At 38.3% G+C, this 22,635-nt stretch overlaps 1 protein-coding gene across 2 annotated transcripts in view; it reads left to right on the plus strand.

The window, feature by feature from the left end:
- Window positions 1–22,635, plus strand: part of LPGAT1 (lysophosphatidylglycerol acyltransferase 1) — a 104,113-nt gene that overhangs the window by 42,523 nt on the left and 38,955 nt on the right. For both annotated transcript variants that reach the window (XR_010922981.1, XM_067565006.1), the window contains exons 5-6: window positions 4,759–4,854; window positions 8,518–8,791. Coding sequence is in view for 1 of the 2 variants with exons in the window: in XM_067565006.1 (XP_067421107.1) it covers window positions 4,759–4,854; window positions 8,518–8,791 (370 nt within the window). In the remaining variant the exon portion in view is untranslated. The remainder of the gene's footprint in view (window positions 1–4,758; window positions 4,855–8,517; window positions 8,792–22,635) is intronic.

Consider the following 22,635-nt stretch of genomic DNA (forward strand, 5'->3'; position numbering starts at 1 on the left):
TAGACATGTAACTACCGTGTCTGGTTTTAAACCTGTTAAAGATCAGACTAAGGCTTAGATAGCTTATATGTGTGAGAAATCACTCTTAAGTATCTTAGATAACATATAAAGAAAACCAGAGTCACATACATCCGATTTCTTTGACTCCATAGATATCCTACTCAAATAAAGTATGCCGCAAACTTCTTAAGGTTTCTATAAAATCTTCCATCAGAAAGTCTCCAACTTACCCCAAGGTGTGATAAGTGCACAGAATGCTACAGAACAGGGGCAGAACTAAAGATTTTTTTGAAAAACCTTCATTATGTGTTTCCATTCTTTCTGATATTGGTTGTTGTGAATTTCTTTTTAACCTTAACTCTGAATTTCCAAACTTTAAGTCTGGGGGTTTTGAGGAAACTATGGCAAGCTACAACTCTTCACTCTTGGGAATACATAGGTCCAGAGCTTAAGTATGGATTTGACTTTTTAGTTTGTATTTTAAAAAAATGTATAATTTTAGTATGTGCGAAATAGTGCATGATTCAAATAAGCAGTTAAAAATAATTATTTGGAAAATCAGTCTAGCTTATCCATAATAGAATTGCTAAATCAAATGCTTTTGAATTGCTTAATTCAGATCTCTTACTCACTATGAGTACAGAATGACATTGCTTATTTCTTTGAGCCAAAATTTGGAACCACTAGAAAGGTAAAAGATATTGATATGGCCAGAAGAAATCATTGTATACCTACTATTATTTTAAATGATCTTAGGTTTTAAATACACCATTGAAATGGTCTTTTTATCAGGGCTTTGAGAACTTTCATACCATGTATGTTCTTAACAAATTGGTAATGTCCCAGAAATGTTTTTAGGTATTATTGGTTGGTTGGTTTATTTATTTAACTTTTAGAGCACTTTTCATCAGTAGATCTATAAAGGAGGTAAAGCTTATATTATCCACATTTCAGAAATAAGGAAACTGAGGCACAGAGGTGAAGTGACTCAAGGTCACCCAGAGGCCAGTGGCTATGCTAGGAATAGAAACCAGATCTTCTAAGTCCTAGTCAATTGCTTAAATCAAATAGATTTGGTGGTCACTATCCATTCACAACAGTTTAAAAAAGTGTCTGTCTGACTTAAGGCTGAAGATCAGGTTCCATGCATAGTGAGAAGGGAATGCTGCAGTGCTCTGAAAAATTCACCAGCGGATTTCTTTTTTAAGGGGCACATATCAGCAAAATGATAGTGTTTTAGAATTTATGAAAGACTGAATATTTATAAACAAATAAAATATGCATCCCTCCCATCACTATTAGCCTTCTCAAATTTTAAATAGAAATGCTATTTAACTGTAACACTTTCTGAGAAGATTGTTCCAGATTTACTTGCATGGATTAGGGAAACATGGGACTCCTGTGAAGGGAATACCCCCTTAAATTGAAATTTAAACTTTATAAATATACAATATAATATAAATAGAATATAGGGCCTGTCTATTCCAGTGCTTTCTCTTTAAAGACAAGTTTTACAGAGCAGAGTTTCTGCTGGTTGGGTAATAGGATCAGAGGTGATCTGTTAACGTTCATTGTCCTTTTTATATAGTTTGATAAGTTGAATTGGTGTCAGCTGTGAAGCTTGTTGAGATTTCACCAACACGAGTATATGATCTGTTCAGCCAAGAAGGGTAGGTTAAAATGACTCCAGTCATCGTGTTACCAGAGTAGTATCCATATGTTTGGTTATACTTCCTCATGTAAAACAAGGATTCCAAAGAGCACTGTTTTGAGAGAGAGGAGATGGAAAGAGAGACTGCTTTTTATCTTGCACTGCAAGTTTCAAAACTTCCTTTTCCCAGTTTTCCCAGTTGCTATAAGATCAAAGTCCATCTAGTCAGATTCCATGACTGGTTCAAGAACTGCTCAGAGTGAGATGAAATCAGCACTGTGCAATAGGAAGCATCTGGTCTTGGTGGTGGTTATTCTGAGAAATATTTCTTTTCACACTTCATCCTCATTCCCTCACTTTTAAGTGGGTAGGGCAAGAAGCAAAAAGCAATGGACCTCTTGAAACTGAATCAGAAAAAGTAAATTCTTTGTATGTGTCAGTGTGGATCCCACTCTGAGTGTGCATGTGCTTTATGCATGCAATATCAGAATCTTTGAATATCTGTGTCTGCTGGGCCATTTGTGCTCGTGTGCCCTCCCACCTTAACAGCATAGTGGCTGTAGCTGTCCCTTAGTTCCTTCTTATAGCCAGTGACTGTGATACAAAATAAGCGATGTCCACCGCAGTGATGGTACATAGAGCTTCCTGGCATTCTGAGAGAAGTGCAGAGTAGAAATGAGGATTTGCCCTTCCAGGGCAGATATACTCAGTGCACAAACGGGTGATGCACCATGCTCCCTGAAGAACTTCAGGGCCACATTGCATTCATTTGGCATCCAGGCCACAGCCCCAAATGGGTGAACTCTTTAAATATCTGGAGTAATCCAGGAAAAAGATATCTCTCTTCAATCATGGTCTTCTGAGCACCCAAGAAGTCATGGTTCTCTTGGAGGAGGTCATCCTCTTTCTCAGTTGCACATCAGCATTAATTTGCTTCCAGACAACAAGCTTGATGCATGGGTCAAGATCCACGTTTAACCACTCAAGTGCCAGCCCTATCTTTGGATGCCAGCTTGACTTTTGTTTTTTTTAGGCGTGGACTGCAATAATAGACAGATGGGTGCTGGAAGTTGTTTCCCATGGCTGTCTTGCAATTTCAGTCCTTTTCCCCACTCCCGTCCCCTCTCCCTCTTCAGGGACCCTGCAGGTAAGGAAGAATTGGCTTCTGTGCTTTAGTTAGGAACTAAACTAGAGTAGGTAACTCATGAAGTAATGGGGAAGAGGCTTCTACTGATACTTCCTTATCCTGGAGGAAAAAAGGGGGTTTTTACCTATCCCAGATCTAGGAGGACTGAACAAATGTATATGCCATCTAATGCTTGTCTCCATCATCTTTCCTTCATGCTCAAGTCAAGTGTATTGTGTATGCATTTCTACCAATTCATTTCATTCACAGGGTGATTTGCAAAATTGGACAGCATGTAGCCATTACACATTGACAGTTCCATATTAGCAGACACAATTCTGGCTAACAGATCTCAAGATATTTATTTGGCCTCCCATGCTACTAGATTTTGTAAGGATAATATTACAAAACTGGGCCAGATGGTTCATCCAGACCCTAGGTCATGGTGCTGACTATGGATGTTGGCTGATTGAATGTAGCTGATGGACTGCTTCTTACAAGTCCAAGAGAACCTCCTGCAAAGGAAAAAATTCTTTATTTGGAAGATCATCTAAATGGAAATGATTTTCAATTTGGGCAGCCCAACCCAACCGTGACACATTGAAGGCTCCTTATACCAAAAAATCCTCTACCACATTCTGGATTTAAACACTCTGGACTTTTTAGTTTTGCATAAATCCACCTTGCAGCAATCTGAGCAATACTGAATGCTCACCCATCAGTTAGAGAACTCCCCTTGATCTGGGATCTTAATATTGTCCTTGCAAACTCTTGGAGCTCCCTTTGGACTTCTCCGGATGCTCTATACATCACTTTATTCTCAAAGTGGCCACCTTAGTTGCCATTACATCCCCTAGAGAGGTCAGCAAACTCCAACCTCTCATGGTTGACCCTCTTTAGATAACATTCTATAGAGATAATGGGGTGTTAAAACTTTTCCCAAGTGTATTCCCTAAATTGTTGCAAATAAGAATCTGATACAAGCTATTAGTTTACTCCTTTTTTCTTAAAACCTCAATTCTCTTTGAGAGGAAAGAGATTCCTCACCTTGGACCCTTGCTTCAAGGGTCTTGCTATATTATCTTGATAGGACATAGGCTATGTCTACACAGCAAAAGCTGTTTGTTGGCTAACCTATCCAAAGTAGCTTGAATCAGGCTAGCACAAGTAATAATAGCAGTGAAGACAGCACAGTTCAGGCTTCAGCTTGGGTAGTACAAGTCCGGCATGAATCCTGAGTACGTACTCGGCTCTTTAGCCTGCACTATGCTGATTTTGCTGCTCTTGTTACCCATGCTAGCTCAGGTAGGCTGCCCTGTGCACAATTTTTTTTATGTACTCTGCGGGGGAGGGTACAGGACATACATAGCACAGGTGCAGCCCAACTGATATTACTGTTCAAAGGTTTTGATCTTGTGCACATGGATGTATCCACATCTAGAGTGGGATCCAAATGGATAACAACATTTTGAAGAACCACATTTACAGGTAGGTAACTGTTCTTCACCTGGAGACAAAAATTGTTTCATATCAAATAACTCTCTTTTAAGAAGTCTGTTAACATCAAAAATAAAATGGAAATGGCAGGTATATGTTTTTTTATGGGAGGAGTAAAGTAGCTGAAGATTTAAAATCCATAGTAATTTCTGTAAAATTGAAACTGAGAACAGTTGGTGGATGAAACAGTCTGATTTAAAATGGGGATGGCATTGTCAGCAGGGGGCATACAATGTGCCTGTGTGAACTTAGACCATGTAAATAGCGGGGTAAAATTGTCGCTAACTCTAAGGATAGCATTCATATTAGGCCCCTTCCTAGAAAACAAAATGGCATCTGCTTTTCACTTTTGAAGAGCTAATTCCTTTATTTTATGTGTTAGCTTGTGGGGTTTTTTTGCTGGCTTTTGAAAAGGTGACTTCTCTAACGTCTGATTCTCTGCAAGCAGTATATACTAACAGGTCCTTTTCTAAACTTTTTTCAGGTTGTCCGTCAGATGATGTGGCTGATGGATCATATTTTTAAGTATACAAATTTTGGGATTGTATCTCTAATTCATGGAGATTTCTTTATAAGACAGGTAAGCAGATGTATGGTAGTGCCTTGATTGATCCTTCTAATCCAGTGTTTCTCAATTAAATTTGGCCACGGAACCCTTTTGAACTCGATAAATAATTGCGGAACCCCCCAAACTCTTAACAATATTTTTACATATGGGGCCAAAAAAAATGTCGAAATAAGCAAATTGTATACAAACAACTAGATCAGCCTTTCTCAATTAAATTACACTTGCACTCGATACCCTCCGCCGAAAAATCCGGGACATCTTCCCTTTTTCGGCGGCGTGGGGAACAGCTGATCGCGGAACCCTAACAGTGTTCCTCCTCAGAACACCAATTGAGAAACACTGTTCTAGTCAATGCTCCGTTTTCCATTAAGTTTCCTAGCTGCAAAATTTCAGTGTGGTCTGCAGGGATTTCTGTGTAATTTCTGTAGTGGGGATTACAAAGTGAAATTCTTGTGCTGAAATATACTTGCTAGAGATAGACCTAATATAAAAGAAATTTAAAATGTATTTTAAATGTTTTTAGTAATTGTATTATTTAACATTTATATTATGATAGCCCCTACAGGCTTCAACAGATTGGGGTCTTATTGTGCTAGGCCACTGTACAATCATACAGTAAATGACAGTCTTTGCTTCAAAGAGTTTACAGTCTAACAGTTACACTGTCCTAAATGTAGAATAACGTAGTGCTGAATACTGATAATGTCTAAACATCTGTGACTCTTGTGTGTTGACCGCATTATTATGACAAATAAATGATTACTGAGATTTTCTGTATTACTTTTTCATTTGTTAAATGCAGAGCAAACCATCTTCCAAGAATAAGAAAATATAAAAAGGTTTGGTAGCTAACATTAATCTGATTCCAGTTTATGTAAAGTACGACATTCAATAGACACATTTATCCACACCTCTCTTTATTTTTTATATGTCTTTGTTAGGAGGGGGTGGACAGGTGTAGATTAATTGAGATATTGTAACTTTGAGGAAAGAGGCTAATCTGTATTTAAAATGGAGTAATTTAGTATCTGTTTGAAAAAGTATCCTTTCAGGTCAAATTTTCAATTTGATTAGAGGCGTGCCTAGCAAATTTCAGGCACTATTACGTAATAAAATAATCTCCATTGGTGGGCCTGTAAATGCTTTGTGGATGACCTTGAATTACATGGTGTTGCTCGTTGTGCACATGAGAGAACTGAAGCTGACATGTTTTAAAATATGGATCTCTTTCCATTTGTTTCTTGTATTTGCTTGCATTTAGAAAACTCACAAGACAATACTGGTTATATATCTTAAAGGGCAACTGCAGTGGTGTTAATAGGATATACATTTTAGGATATTTTCTGGATGTCGTTTTGTTGCCCTTGCATCTACCAAATGTAACCAGTGTGTATTTGAACTTAAATTAAAAGGTTATTGAGATGCAAAAAGTGCTTTCCCCCACTATAACAGGTTATGGTAATGCAGACCTCACATTTTGATTAATCACAGGTTTATGCTATCTGGAATCTGAGTACCAATGAATGATGAAAGAGAAGTGTATGTTTTTCTTTTGTAACAGTTTTTCTGATGGGCATATACACCACTGGCATGCTATTTTTTCCTCATAAAAGTAGCTACAAAAAAAACCCTATAATCTTCTTTGAGTATTGATCGTGGCATAATAATAATAAAAATGAACTCCCTCTCTCCCTCCCTCCCATGAACAGGTTTACTTGCAGTAACTAGAGTGTGTTTGTTTTTTCAAGGGGGAGTGGCTAGTGCTCTCTTTCACCAATTAAATGGCCTGCTACTAGAAAACAAAATTGACACTAACTTCACCACTCCTAGGATAGCAAGGTGCATGGTGCCCTCAAGAGACTGCGCTACAGTGGATTTGTTACTCCCATACTCTCCCTCCACAAAAGATCAAGCCTATTGCTTGTGCTACAGAACTACTAGTCACCAGCTGGAAGAGTGCGGATCCTAAAGCAACTGCCTAATCTCTGTTTAACTGTCATTTTAATAGTCTAGTAGAAAAAGAGTGTCTTTTCAGGGACTTTCGCTTCTTTTGTGGCCTTACCGTCTGTTTACTTTTCTCCACTTCTTAGCCACTACTTAACTCTTCCAAATGGTCCTCCCCACTAACATTTTTTCAGGTCTTCTATTATGATGGCATCTGAAACCTCCCAGCACTTGCTGGGTATTACTTCATCCATCCTTTTTTACTTGCCACTTCACGTTTAATAACTACCTGATTGAGTCCCCAGGCTAGCTACCCTGGTGCCAGCTTTTCACTCTTCTCATATCTTATTGTCCCGAGGTAATGCTTTGTGTTAGCGTTGTAGTCTTTTCTTGAGACAAAAGCAATGACTCACCTTAGATAGCTGCAAAGGTTAGCAAGGAATTTATTCACAGCTGTATACAAATCAGACTCTTGTCTTCTAAATAGAATAGAGAACAAAACATAATTTCAGAATCACACACCAAAAAATGAATGTGTCAGTAACTGCGTACCTCCATAGAATGTCAAAAAGTAGCTCACAGCTCCTTCTCTTGCCTCACCACAGCTGTGTTTAGAAACAATAATATGAATGTTTATGCTTGCTGGCCTGAATGTTTTTAGGGAATTCCTCCTAATTAAAATTTTCATATTTCATGTAAAATAAGATGATTATGTCTTAATTTCAAATTACTTTTTATGATCCTTTTAAAGAAAGGTACCCTTTTTTCACCTTGGCAAACTTTTAATTTGTTTATTTAAAATGAATATCTCTAGTTTTTGTCTAATTTCTTTCAGTTTATCAAAAATCTACTTTATCAGTGCTGTATGCTGGTACATTATTTATACATATAGCAGACCTACTCTTTACAGCCATGACCGAAGTGCCTCATTTTACCGTGCAGTTCTTGTTCTATTTAAAAATGGTATCTTCTTACAGCGAGATCTTTCCCTGGTATATTCATTGTCATAACTGTTAGCTTTAGCAAACAAACAAAATGTTCAGGTAGCACAACTGTGGGAGAATGAGAAGAGTTCTATGTTTGGCTTGAATGTTATCAGCAGAATTAAGTTCTAGGGTCAGGGCCTAATTCTGCCTCAGTTAAACCTTTGCAGCCCTACTGAAGAAAGAGAACGGTACTGAAGAACTTGTCCTACTAATTTGTATTGAAGTTAATGGGATTGCACAAGGGTGAATGAGGACAGATTTTGGTTTGCAAAATCTTTATTGTTAGTGGTGTATGAACCAGAGAGAACCCATCTTGACTCTTGGATTCCAGGTTGAGTTTAAAGTGACAATAACACTTTTTTTTTTTTTTTTTTAACACATGTAAACTTGGCAAATTTAATCAGAGGACCTTTAACAGATAATGTTCTGGGGTTCCATGTTTGTTATACAGAATCCCTTTTTAACAGTATAACTGCACTTTAAAGATTACACTTAAAATGAGGACTGGTCAGAATGGGAGCTTTACACTTACTTCTGAAAACACTCTTCATTCCTTATGAGGGTGGCTGCTTTTGGGAAAATAGTACAGTATTTACATTGGCATTGAATGTTTATTATGTAGTGCTCTGAGAAAAGAGACAGAGTTTTTAAACATTTTTTTAATTTGAGTTTAGAATTTTTAAAAATCTGCTTAGATTATAAGACTATTTAAAATATCACTAACCTTTCTTTCACACACCCCCAGGGAAAATCTCACCGTGACCAGCAGCTTGTGCTCCTAAAGGAGCATCTAGACAAACATTACAGGAGCCGTGACCGGAAGTGGATTGTACTGTTTCCAGAGGGCGGCTTTCTTAGGAAAAGGAGGGAAACAAGCCAGGCATTTGCCAAGAAAAACAATTTGCCATTTCTTACACATGTCACCCTGCCAAGACTGGGAGCAACACAAGTTATTCTGAAATCACTTGTAGCTCAGCAGGAAAATGGAACCCCAGCAGCTGGAGATGCTACGGTAGCAGGTAGGGATTGCTTTTAATCATTGTGAAATCTCAGAATAGTTTATGTTCAATGTGAACTCAAAGTTATTAAACAAAATTTCAGGATGCTTTGAGTTAGAGGTTTCCAGCCAGATCACTACATGAATGTGTGAAATCTTGTTCAAAATATGCCAAAATTCTAATTATTGTAAGTATTGGTTGACCATAATACTTTTCTACATTTCTTAGTATTTGCCCTTTGGTTTGAGTCATTTTGTTTCTGGAACTTTTGAAAGATATTTATGGTTGTATTCTCAAGTTTCTATTTTATTTAGATTCTTATACTCTGCACCCATCACAGTGGTATTAGAATACCCAACTTGATAAATGGAGATTCATTCCACTAATTCAGTACTCACAGATGAAACTATAATTTATTGGTGTGGAATATGCAGACTAGTGGGTTCATGTGTGTCATAGATACAGTACATAACATCTTTGGTATGTTGTATGCAGGTGGCTAATTTAAAATATTGTAATGTAGAGAGGCTTTAACAGATTGAAGAACCAAGTTGCAGCAGCTCTGACACTTGTAATGGAAGCCCGCTCAATATAATGATTAGAAGGTGACTAGGAATCAGGACTTTATAGTCATGGTTCTCTCTTCCTATATAACTTTAAATAGGATGACAGTAGCACATTTACAGCAAAATTGCTTCAAATCCTTCCACAGTGAACAAATTAATCATGCATGTTTCACTCTCATACTGAGTTCATATCAGACTGTTCTAGAATTACCTGGCTGCTTTTGATTGTCATAGAGAGCATCATGCATACCTAGAGTTGATTTATAGCAGAGGGGCTGTGCTCTGCGGACACGAATATCTACCTATCTATCTATCTAATCTGAAAGGGAAAGAGACGTTTCTTATCTAGTTTTCTGTAAATGGTTATGTTCTGGTTAATCATTAACAACCATCTTTTAATGAGACACCTTCCGGGTTGATATAATAATCTTTCTGCCTTAAGATTTTTCTTTCCTCTCTGTGCTGTATTCAGCAACTTGAATGCAGAGGTTTTTGTTCCAGAATACATAGATCTGATCCTTATAAATCAGACTGCTTCACTGATTCCCTCCTTTAATAACTGATTTATTGGAATAGTTTCCTTCTTTCAGTTTTGTATTGGGAACTGAGTAATAGAAAAAGTAATATATCTTCTCCACACCCTTCTTGTATAAAAGATCTCAAACATCTCTCCCCCAACCCCTTTCTTCTTCCCTCCACTGGGCTGCCTTTTAAAAGTCTGTCTTTTTTTCCCTCTTATATTTAATAATATCACAGTTGTCATACTTGCAGTTTTCCCCCATTCCGATAGGGAGATGCCTTATGAAAATTCTGTTGCAACGTGCAATGCATGCAGGCTTTTTTCCTTCATCAATGTCTGTTCATGAGATAAAAATTTTCCATTGATGCCCACTGAGTCTGTGTTTTCTTCTCCAAATATTTCCAGGAAATTTATATTATTTTACTTTCCACTTTTCTCTCCTGGCTTTTATAACTTTTTGCATCTCATGCTGCAAACTTGATTCTCTTATGTCATGTTCATTTCATTTTGATCTTTTCCCAATTTTTTTCTGCTTTAATCTCTACAGCTTTTACTGTATCCCATCTACTTTTGTGATTAAACTTTTCATTTTGAGTTTGGAGATGTGAAGGGTGGTTTCGTATCTGCTTTATGGTGAAGCAGTTCTAAGGAATCGATAATACTTCATATTGTCCTGGAGCATTTGAGTTGGAGGGGGAATAGTGTGACAGTGTAACTTGGGGCCCTAGCTGTGTGGGTTTAGCTAGCTAGTTGTGGCTTTAAATCCGTCTGATCACAAGTTTTTGCATTTTCAAATAGTCAGTGGGTTCACTCATAGCAGCGTCAGTAATTCTTTTAATATTGAAACTTGCGTGATCTGTAACTGAACCTAAAGAATTTTACACCAGAACTATATTTGAGAGTAGGGTTTCATCTTTTCCTTTATGAAAGCCAGGCACATTGGTGGGTTTTATTTATTTATTTATTTAGAACATTTTGGGGATTAGCCTTCAAGTGTATATATACAAAAGGATGCATTGGAATAGATAGAGAAGACTGGTAGCAATCCCTATTAATGAAAGTAACCTTGCCTGCCTAGGCAATGGGAAGAGAGATGACCTATTGATAAAAGTTTATTTTATATTGGAGATAGCTGGAGAAGTGTTCTGATTAAAATGAATTGCAAGTTGAGATGTGTGAATGGCATCCCTCAATACTTGGCATTCTTCTCTCCAGCTACATACAGAATTGCGACAGAATCCATTATCTGAGAAGATCTAAAAGAAAACATTATTTGTTAAATGAAAATTGGTTATGGGGGAAAGAGCATTCACCTATGCTAAATTTTCCTAAAGGAAATGACAAGCTCTGTTCTTTGGAATATATAAAACTACAACTGACAAAATGCTAATAAATGAGCAGCAGAGAATAATCCACTATTGGCAGGAGTGTGGACTAAATAGATTGCACCTAGCAGGTCATCTCTAGATTCTATGAATAAAAGCTGATAAGTGCTGCTTTATAACTTGGCTTAACAGTGAGATATACTTTTCCAGGACTTTTTTTTGTTTTGTTTTTTTTTTTTTTTGGGGTGTGGTATATGTAACCAGTATGATTCCTCTCTCTCTCTCTCTCTCTCTCTCTCTCTCTCTCTCTCTGACTTTTTTTTTTTTTTTTTTTTTTTTTTCATTCCCCCAGTGGCTGATGTTTTCTCCCCCCACTCCTTGGCCACAGACACAGTTATGAAAAAGCAAAAATCCCAGTATTATTACAGTTCCCCACCTACTGCTATGCCCCCAAATTAAAAGAAAGTACAGACACCTTCAAGGCTCCCTTGTGAAATACTTAAAAATAATCATTAGTGCAGAAAAACACTTATGTTGTCTTTAGAATCTAAGCTTTCATTTAAGAAAAGTGAGTTTATATCCATTTCCTTTGTCCTATTCAAATAGCTCTCAACAATGTGCTGTTGTCCTTTCAACCCAGCTTTTTAAAAAACAGACTTCATAATTCTGCTCCTGCTGTTGTGTGGTTGAACTCACTCGCCTCCCTTAGAGACTTGGCAGATAATTCATTACTCAGTCCATCCTCTTACAGTTTGTGATACAAGGTTAAAGATCTTACTAGGATTTTTGAATACATTAATGTAAGACTGTAAGAAACAATCACGTACATTTACAGTTAAAATAATGTATAACAGTGGACTGGAAAATGACTTGTGCAGTAAGGTTAGTACCACAAAAAATGATAAAACTAGCAAATTTCCAGTGGTCATCTTACTGACATATAGAGGCTAAGATCCCCTAAAATTGAGACTAAACAAAATAGTAGTGGAACTTATCAGAAGGCTGTCTCACTACATTCAACCATCTTTTTACTGATGTTCTTTTAAATTAAAAATGTTTATTTAAAAAGTCAAAACATCTATTCTATTACAGCTAGCTAAGCCATAAAAGACAACACACAACTCATCATCCAATGGCTAAAAACCAGCTCAGTACCTTGCTTTCTAAAATAATCATCCACATCACTTTTCATAGGTTTCATAAGAAGCAGTAAAACACTGACAATTTGAGCATAGCACAAATGATCAGCTGTTAACAAGTTTGAATACGGTTACTAAAGGAAACAATTATATCAGCAAATGTTTGTCTTAATTTAAATTCATCCATCACTTGAAATTTCTGTAAATACTTTTAATACATACTTCAGTTTACAGGCCAGCTACTCTCACAAGTGGTATCACATTGCAGCAGTTTCAATACTAATATCATGCGTCTCAGCTGAATTAAATTCCAGCAAGGCATGCAAATAGGTTTTTTACAAAAGTGTAAAGACATGTAATTATGGCTGTGTGTGTCAGGCGAAAGCCTATTTCTAGTCTGATTTTTGGAACTCTTTTTTTACTAAACAGGATTGAGTGGGGGATGGTGACAGGTACTCCAGCTGGGTTGGGCTCTTCTACCTCTGTTCTTGGCACTGACAGCTAGTCTTTCTGTTTTATCAGGCATGATGTCTCTGCTTACTTCCTTCTTGGATCTGGTCAGGCGTTTTCTTGGGAAGCCTCGCTGTTGGGAGTGACATTATTTTATGACCTTTTAGACTTGGAGGTGGCTCCCCAGTACTCTAAATTTATTAATTAGCTTACTCCCTAAATAGTGAGTCTCAGATTAAACTGCCAATTGTTAGAGAAAGCTTTGCAAATTCTCACTTCAGTAGCTACCTGGTACTCTTTCCTCTGTTACTATAATGTGGGTGCACAGCTATGCCACCAGCACTCCTAGCTATCTTCGTGATACCACTGACTTCCAGAGAAAACTACAATCCATTGGTGATCTCCCAGAGAACACCATCTTAGCCACTATGGATGTAGAAGCTGTCTACACCAACGTTCCACACAAAGATCAACTACAAGCCATCGGGAACATTTTCTCTGATGATATGTCACACCTGGTAGCTGAACTTTGTGACTTTGTCCTGACCCACAACTACTTCAGATTTGGAGGCAATCTATACCTTCAGGTCAGTGGCACAGCTATGGCCCCACAGTATGCCAACATTTTTATGGCTGACCTAGAACAATGTTTCCTCAACACTTGTCCCCAAACACCTCTCCTTTACCTACGCTACGTTGATGACACTTTCATCATCTGGACCCATGGGAAAGAGTCCCTCAAAGAATTCCCCCGGGATTTCAATAATTTCCACTCTACCATCAACCTCAGCCTGGCCCAGTCCACACAAGAAATCCACTTCCTGGACGCTACAATACAAATAAAGGATGGTCACATTAATACCATGTGGAAACTACACATCACTTACAGTGAAAGTAACTATTTCAAATACTGTAGTATTGTCTTCCTAATAAATCTTTATTCCTTTCTTTCTATGGTGATTGAAGACTGTGGACTTTGTAGCCACATTAATATTATTGTTAGGAAATATTATGCACTTTCTAATAAGTCTGCATATTGAGTCCCTTGTTATACAATTAGTCAGGTGAGAAACAAAACACTTTAAAAAAAATTTTTTTTGTACTGGTATACTTATATTTGAAGAACACAGCTGGCTGCTGTTTCTGGAAATATTTCTTTGGGATGAAATGTGACCTGATAATTTTTAAGCTCAAGATCAGAACATACATTCACTAATGAAAGCTTATGATTTTATTTTTATAAACTAACAAGCATGGGGGAGACTGCAACACTAAAATATATTAAAATGCTATTAAGATTTGGTAGCTCTCAGACAAGCTGGCGTTGGTTAACAGAGAAAATATCCAAACATTCCACATAATACATTAACAACCAACACTGAGGTAACACTTCGCTTTTAAGTAAAATTAAAGCTTGGCGTGGCTTTGAAGCAACATAACTTCTCCATTTTCGAGGAAGACAGGTAATTAAGCAAGCGTTAGATTTGTTGTTTTAAACTGTATGTGACTTTTCAAATGTTGCTATGTTGTCATGCACAGATATCAGCCTGAAGTAAAGGGGAGTGGATATTCTTTCCATTGTACAGTATTAAAACTTTCACATGTAGAACTGCAGTTCTATAACTTTTTTTTTTTTTTTGGTTGAAGTTAGAGAGGTTACTGATCTGGCACAGATCGTGTAAAAGGAAGGGTTCAGGGAATTCTGTTTTAATTAGCATCTACATGCTGTATCTTGAATTTGTCACAGCTTGTCATATTTTAAAATGAAGAATCTCTCTAATATATTTGGCCTAGTAAATATAGTCCAGATCTGGAATAAAGGAAGCTAGCTCTACCCAAGCTCTGCTGTAAAATTTCAGAGATTGTTAAACCTGTATATTAATTGGAAAACTTTCCTCACTGTAGTTTGGTACAACATTACCTGCAACTGTGCAGGCATTTGAAGGGTCACAGCTAGACTCTGAAGGACCCCAGTAAGAGGAATAAAGGAAGCTTATCCACCTAACAGTAATATTACTCAGGTTTGTCCGACTCAAGATTCACTGAGGGCCTGATTCTAAACTCATTGAAGTCAGTAGCAGCCATTACACTAAGATAAAAGTGAATTTGTTAACATAGTAGAGGCTACCATCATTAAAAAGTAATGTTTCCCTCTCTGATGTACCTTTCCTGAATGTCTTCATGCCACTTCAGACTCAATATGGCTAAAACAGAGTTGATCTTTTCTCAATCCCCTGCTCTGTCATTGTCTATGACATCATCTTTCCAATCATTTAAGATCACAATTATAATGTCATCTTGCACTTCAATGATGGGCACACTAGAAATACTTAGATTATGTAAATAGATCTGACCCCTTTTTTCCCGTCACTGCCTTTTTTATCCTCAACATCCAACCAGTTATCAAATCCTTCACTACTTTCTCCATCGCACCTCTGAAATTTCTGTTCCATTTAATCTTTATTGCTTGTGCTCTAGCCCACACCTGGTAATTTCCTGTCTTGCAACCTGCCCTCTTGTTGACTTCCCCTGTTAAGGCTAAAGGTTACCTAAATTAAACAAAAAACCTTAGAGGAACATTTAATGTAGTAAGTCAGCCTTTTTAAAAAATCTTTTTTTTTTTTTTTAAATTTATGTTGCTTTAATATAAAGGACTTGACCCGGTCAATAATAGGAAGCTCTCATATGCCTTCCCACCAGTATCTCTGGTGAAAAGGTTCCTGACCAATCTTAGGGACAGGCAAATATCAGTGATACTAAAAGCCCTGTATTAGCTGAGACAGGTATAATTGACTTTTAAAAAACAAAGCAAAAAAAAACACCCTGCCACAGGTGGCAATAGCTGATCCCATTATTCTCAGACTGGCCATGAAATGATCATTCAGAACCAGGCACCACTCTACATCTCATGCTAGAATCCTTCCTGACTCCAGGGTGGGAGATTGAGAAATGGATTCTCACTCGTGAGCACACCATGGAAGCCCTAATGGGATGTATATCCTTGAGAAAAGAAAATAATGTACTTTCATCTTATTAGAAAACAAACAAAGGTTACCACTGTCTCACTGATCTCTCAGATTTTGGGAGGATTCGTAATTTCTTGGGTTTTGTAGTGCAAGTGGTTAATGGGAGTTTGCCTCCCATTTGAAGAATAACTGCTGTGGAGTCTGAGGACAGTATAGGTACTGGTATCTGATGAGATACACCACAGTTACTTGAGATGCTCAAAAACCTTAGGGCTGTGGAAGTTCCTGGCTAGTCTTGGCCTGGCAGCATGGATCCAAGAGTGTTAATCTGATTAAATAAATATCAGAGAACAAGAATTTTAGGAAAGCACTTTTCATAAGGGAAAAACAGCGGCAAACACTGTGTGTGTTCATTTTTGGTAAAATTATCTTAACATTAAATGGAGTAATGATAGATGTAAATAATTGTGTGACATACATTGAATCAGATATATTTGCTAGACTTCTCTAGACTCTTATAATTTTGTGTTCTGAGATTTTTGTGGTGTAGTAGTGCACAATGTTTGAGTAATTCAGACACTGAATCCACAGGATAGTCTCCATTTGTTAAAGGAATTAATGGATTTATTTGGGGAAAAGAAGCATTAATTACGTTGGCAACTTTGGATGTTTATGCAATCTCTTGAAATTTTGATGTTCGTTATCTTCTTCAATAAGTTTAGGTCACCTGTTTATTTAGGAATATGGGAATTGCTATACTGAATCGGACCAGCGGTTTATCTAATCATAGAGTATACATTCAGAAGGAACCATTGTGATCAAGTCTGATCTTCTGGAGAATTTTGTTGGATCTTGTTAAATGTTTGTCTGATAGATTGAAGAGCCCTTATCAAATTTTTCTTATAGACTGTGGTCAAGTCAACCCTTAACTTTCTGTTTGGTAAGATAAATAGGTTCATCTCCTTGTGCCTTTCAATATGAGGCATGTCTTTTCTAATCCTTTAATCATTCTCAAGGCTCTCCTCTGAATCCTTTTCAATTTGTCAACATCCTTTTTGAATTGTGGACACCATAACTGGACACACTATTTCAGTAGTGGTCACACTAGTGCCAAATACAGAGGTAAACTCCCTACTCTTATTTGATACTCTCCTGTTTGTTCCTCCAAGGGGATCACATTAGCCCTTCTGGCTACACTAGAAGTAGCACTGGGAGCACATGTTCAGCTGATTATCCACTATGACCATTCAAGTCCTTTTCAAAGACTGCTTCACAGGATAGAGTCCCCCATTCTGCAAGTATGGCCTACCCTACATTCTTTGTTCAAAAATGTATGACTTTATATTTGGACATATTAAAATGCATATTGTTTGCTCATGCTCAGCTTACTAAGATATTCAGATTGCTGTTTATCAATGACCTGTCTTCATTATTTACCACTCCGCTGATCTTTGTCATCGGCAAACTTGATTACTAATGATTTTGTTTTCTTTCAGGTGATTCTCATCCTGGTCTTTAATAGTTAGAGATCAGCTTAAACCCTGAAACTCAAGATTTAATATCCCTTTCAAAATTTTTATTGTCATTAATTATAGCAAATCTGGATATTCTTGGTATCTATGTAAATATCCAGTCCCTTTTTGAATCTTAAGTCCTTGGCCTCAGTGACATCCTGTGGCAGTGGTTCCCAACCCCTGGCCCACAGAGGCTTTCAAAATGGCCCGCGCTCCCCTCCCTCCGGCTAGGAGGCAGGCTGCAGCTGCCTGCCTCCTGCCTGGTCCTGGTGCATAACTGGGAGGCAGGTTAAGCCATCCGCTTCCTGCCTGGTGCCTACTCCCAGTGGAGAGGCGGGCTGCAGCCACCGGCCTCCCGGCTGGTTCTGGCATAAAGCGTGGGGCCCCCGAAAGCAGGGCCCCAGGGTGGTCGCCCTTATTGGCTGTCCCCAGACAGCTCTGATGCTTGGTCTGGGTCCTGAGGTGTTGGGGTCCCTGCTGGAGCCAGAGGGAGGATAGCACTGAACTCCCATCCTTCTGGCTGCAGCAGGAAGCCATTGCCTAAAGACCCAAGGAAGTGTGTTGCTGATCAAAAACAGAAATCGTGCCTTCCTTACAGACACAAATTTGAGTGGTCTGATGTTATTGGCAACCACTAACCTGAAGCCAGACATTGACAAGTTAGCTTCTGGTCTTCATCCACAGAAGTCACAGTAGATGAGAGTTCCATGAAATGGACATACATTATAACCTTGTAACTGTTTTTAACAGTTTAATTTTTTAAATTTGCTTTGCACTAAATAAAAGTTTACTGTTAATATGTAGTGATCTGTAGTCTTAATGGTGTATATACACTGTGTATATATATACATCAATACATTTTTTTATGAGTTGATAGACTGGTGGCCCTTCAGGGTTGTAAAAATGATATTTGTGGCCCTCGAACCAAAAAGGCTGGGAACCACTGTCCTATGGCAATGAGTTCCGCAATGTAATTACACTTTGTGTAAAAAAGTATTTTGTTTAGTAAGATTTTAATTTCCCGCTTTTTAATTTGTGTTCCCTTTTTGTTGTATTATGAGACAGGAAGAATAGAAGCTTCTGATCTGTTTTTTCTCTACCATTCATTATTTTATATACCTCTATCATATCCCCTTTTATTTCTCTTCTTGCTAAAGTAAGGAATCCCACTCCTTCCCCTCCCTGCCCCCCAATTTCTCTTCATATGAAAATAATTTTTCCAGAAGTCTGATCATATTTCTTTTTCAGCTGGATCCAACAACATCAATCCTATATCTTACGTCATATAGAAATGTATCTTAGTTTCTTTAAGTACTAAATTATGTAAATATAAATGAGTTGTGCCTCTTGTACCTGGATTGCACTCTTCGGAGAAATGTTTTGGTTTTTTTTCTTGAATGAACCACACTGAAAGTACAAGGCTTCTCTTTTGGGAGTGAAAAGGAAAAAATATCTAGTAGAATTGGTGCCAAGGGTTGGTAGCTGGTTGTCCTTAAGAGTGAAAGCCCTTGATGATAGAAAGGAAGTGCTCTGTCTGTCTGCACTCGGAAAGATTTGAGAGTTCATTTTGGCATCTGATGAAAGCAACTCTGCTGAGGAAACCCACGTCAGGATGCTGTACAGATGCTGTCTGCCCAGAGGGAGGAATCTGTAGAGAGTAATAGGTAAAATACATGCTGCACATGCACCAGTAAGCTGATTCTCCATGGACTGATTTCCTTTCAGAGGAAACAAGTGCTTAGCCGTATCCTCAAGGGGACTGTAAAAGTCCCTTTCAGATTGTCTTTCTGAAATGTTTGCAAAACTACATTTCTCCAAGTAACTAGACTTGATTCTCTCAAGGGTTTTAGAAACAGACAAATGTTTGGGTAGAATTCAGGTTTATTGTACTTTGTTTGGTTTAAAAGTCTCTGCATTTGAATATTACCAAGCAAAACTGGCAAGTCACAGGCCTCTTGGGGCCCATTGTTTGCTGAAGATATATATTCCGGCGCTTAATTCAACCAACTTTGCTTTGGTAAAATAAGGCAATGTAAAATCCACTGTATAACAGTGTCTGATAACAGGCTTCTTCTATGCATTTGGTTCTGTCTTTGTTGAAGTCAGATCTTAGGGGCTTCAAATGTAGTTCATCTGGCTCCGACACTTCATTACTTAACTTTCAGAAATGGCTTTATTAGAGAACTGCTTCAATTCTCTTTTGAGAAGGTAAACACTGTTACAGTTTAACTCATTTTTAAAAAAATATAATTTTCTGATACATATTTTAAATGGTATGACCTATTTTTAAAAAAATCCTTGAAAAGCATTTATATGGTCTTTTCTCCACCCCTGGTGATGATTTGAAGGGGGGGTTTTCAGCAAGACAAAGAGCAAAAACACCAAATCTTGGGCCCATTCTTCCTCTCTGCTCACACGTCTGCCTGTTTAATTTGTGCTGCTGTCATTGTTGGTAAACACCCTCTTCCCAGGAATGGAAATGAGTGTGCACATGAGCTCCCTCAGAGCTGCCCATGTTGTCAACATGCTAATGTATAAGATGAGAAGTACAATTAACCATCAACAAAACACTGAAATTTGACTCTGTACAGAGTGCTGTCAGATGCCCAAAGTAAATACACTAAAAACAGTAGGATAAAATTGTTTTGGGTCTAATTTCTGTCATCTGTAGTAATCTTAGGTGTTAGCTCACATCTATTAATTTCACCACTATTTCAAGCAGAAGTAGTAGTCATCAAGTTTAACCATGGATGGTGGACTTTTTGCTTTTCAGATCAGAGCCTAGTGGTGACATGTCACCCAACACTTAGTGAGAGGCAGTCCCTCCTATTAAGATCCTCCTTTGTTGCTTTATTTCTCCTAGGGTTGATTGTCTACTGGAAGACACACATTCCATGGGGTTCAAAATTCCTGCTCTTGGTCAAGCCCAAATGACTCAAATGAAAGAGAGAGGTCCAAAATTTGGTTCCAGGTGGTCAGCCTTAATCCATCCCTGAGAATATGTCTACACTAGAAATTTAAATTGACCTATATTAGGTCGATTTACAGCCACCGCAGTAATTACTACCAATGATGTCCACACTACCCTCCTTGGGTTGGTTGTGTCTCTCTTCACCAGGAGTGCTTCCACCGACTTAAGAGGGGTAGTGTGGGGAACTGGGAGCCCAGTCTCTCAGCTCCACTGGCAGCTCCTTGCCAGGAGCACGGCTGCCCCCCACTTGGCTCCCTGTTCCCTGCAAGGAGCAGGCCAAGCCACCTGGGGCGTCACCCCTCCCCATTCCCCACCAAGAGCCAGGGGAAGCTGCCCAGGGCTTCTCAGCCCTGGGGAGCAGGATCCAGCTGCCTTGGCTTCTCTCCCTACTTCCAGTGGAGAGTGGGGTCCAAAGCCACCCAGCTCTCTAAGGAAGCACGGAGGTATCTGGACTCTAGTTGCCCATCTTTCTTGTGCCATGAAATTGACAAGGCAGCCAAGAGCCGATATAAGGGATGTAGTGTCTACACAGACACTGCATCACCCCAACTACACCAAGATATGCCTTATGCCTCTTGGGGAGGTGAAGTTATTATGTCGGTGTACTAGGGCACTTACATCGGGAGGAAGGCTGTAGTGTACAGACTGACATAATTAGGTTGATGTAAGCTTGTTTATGTCAATCTAACTGTAGTGTAGACCAGTCCAGAGTCTAACAAGCTTTAAAACTCAACCAATACTGAACATGCCAGCATTTGGACTTGGCCAGGAGGGAGAATTTTGAACTCTCTTGAATCTGTCTCATAGTAGCCAGTCAGTGTCCCCTATGGGAAGAGGGTAGGGCAATAAAGGAGGATCTTAAGGGGAGGCATTGCCTAAGGCCAAGTTTTGGGTACCACTAAGCACTGATATGCAGATCAAAGGATCCACTCATGGTTAGAATGAGAATAACAGGCAAAAAATAATTATGAAAATTCACCACTGCCATTATTTCAGAAGAAAAAGTACATTAAAAGACTACTTAGTTTCTCCTTTGATTTGTTTACCTAGCCAAACAAGTATTCCCTTGATTGCTGATGATTCTTACTCGCTGTGTCCAAGTACTAGGGAAAAAAAAGAGTGCATGGTGTGTACCTCTCACAAGGTACCCTACTTCTACATGATTTGTGTACAATTGTATGTGACTGGGATCCCTGCAGGCTATTTTGAACATTCATCCTATATTAAAAGAGAAGGATCAGGGATGTGAATGTTTCTGAAGTATTCTAAGAGAAACTAAAATATTAAAATAACATGGCTTACAGTAAAGTGTTTAGGAAGTAGCAGCCTGGGGGAACCTCTTAAGGAGAAAACTCAGGCCTCCAGAAAAGTCAGTTTCAAAGTTGTTCTAGCTAGCTGCTTGCTCCAGAAAGTTCTCTGGTAGTCAGGTGATTTGATTTTTAGCTTCTACTGAAAAGGAAGATTGAGGAAGTCTTTTAATAGAAATTGAAAGTTCAGAATAGTTTGGCTGCCAGAGATGGCCAAGCAGAGCTGGAGGGATGGGTTCTTGAACAGACACATGTAAAAGCTTGTTTAAGCTGCAAATTGTCAGGACTCCAATTACAATGTTGCCCCATTCTTTTTAACTATTCTCATTAGTATGAATACACCTGCTGTCTTGCTTCTTTTTTTTTTTTAAATTGTATTTTTGGGTTAGCTCAGTTTTCCAGAAAGGAAAATGACTTTAGTTTGAAAACTTTGTTCACTCCAAGGCACATGGAAGGGAATGATCTTTCTCTTGGTCTTCTTTGCTAAAGATGCTGGACTGGGAAGTAAGAGGTCTGTGTGCTGTTCCTCAGCCTGCCACAAATTTTCATGTGATCTTAGGGCAGGCCTCTTAATGTCTGTGGTGCCATTTCTTTCTCTTTCAAAACAGGATGGTAATACCTCTCTACCTAATAAGGGTGTCTTGAGGGTAAATTAATTAATGATTTATGTGTGTTCAGATAATATAGTGGTGAATGCTGTAGAAAAGCCAATAAATATATTAATTTAAAAAGTAACTTAGGCTTTGGGTTCCCCCCCCCCATTCTTTTGAGGGGGGTGTAGGGGAATGAGGGCTTTTACAAAAACCTAATACTAACAGAAATATTTCCACTGACTTTGTAAAAGAAATTATTTTTTAAATGTTTTTATTTATATATGTTTCCCTGCATTGTTTGTAAACCAAATGTTGCAACTTTGTGCTCATGCCTGAGAGAGCAGCAAATTAAACTGCCCATACTGAATGAACTGAATGAAAAAGTAAACTGCATAAATGGTGAAATGTGACTTTAGGTTTCTAAAAGTCTATCAGTTTTGATAATCGATGGTGTTTTTATTTAATAACATAGGAAAGGGGGGACTAGTTTTTAATTTTTTTTTTAAAAGAAAAC

This window comes from Emydura macquarii, unplaced genomic scaffold, assembly GCF_026122565.2.
Source record: "Emydura macquarii macquarii isolate MOO-44397 ecotype Brisbane River unplaced genomic scaffold, CSIRO-AGI_Emac_v2 contig_2676, whole genome shotgun sequence".
NCBI classification, from domain to species: Eukaryota; Metazoa; Chordata; order Testudines; family Chelidae; genus Emydura; species Emydura macquarii.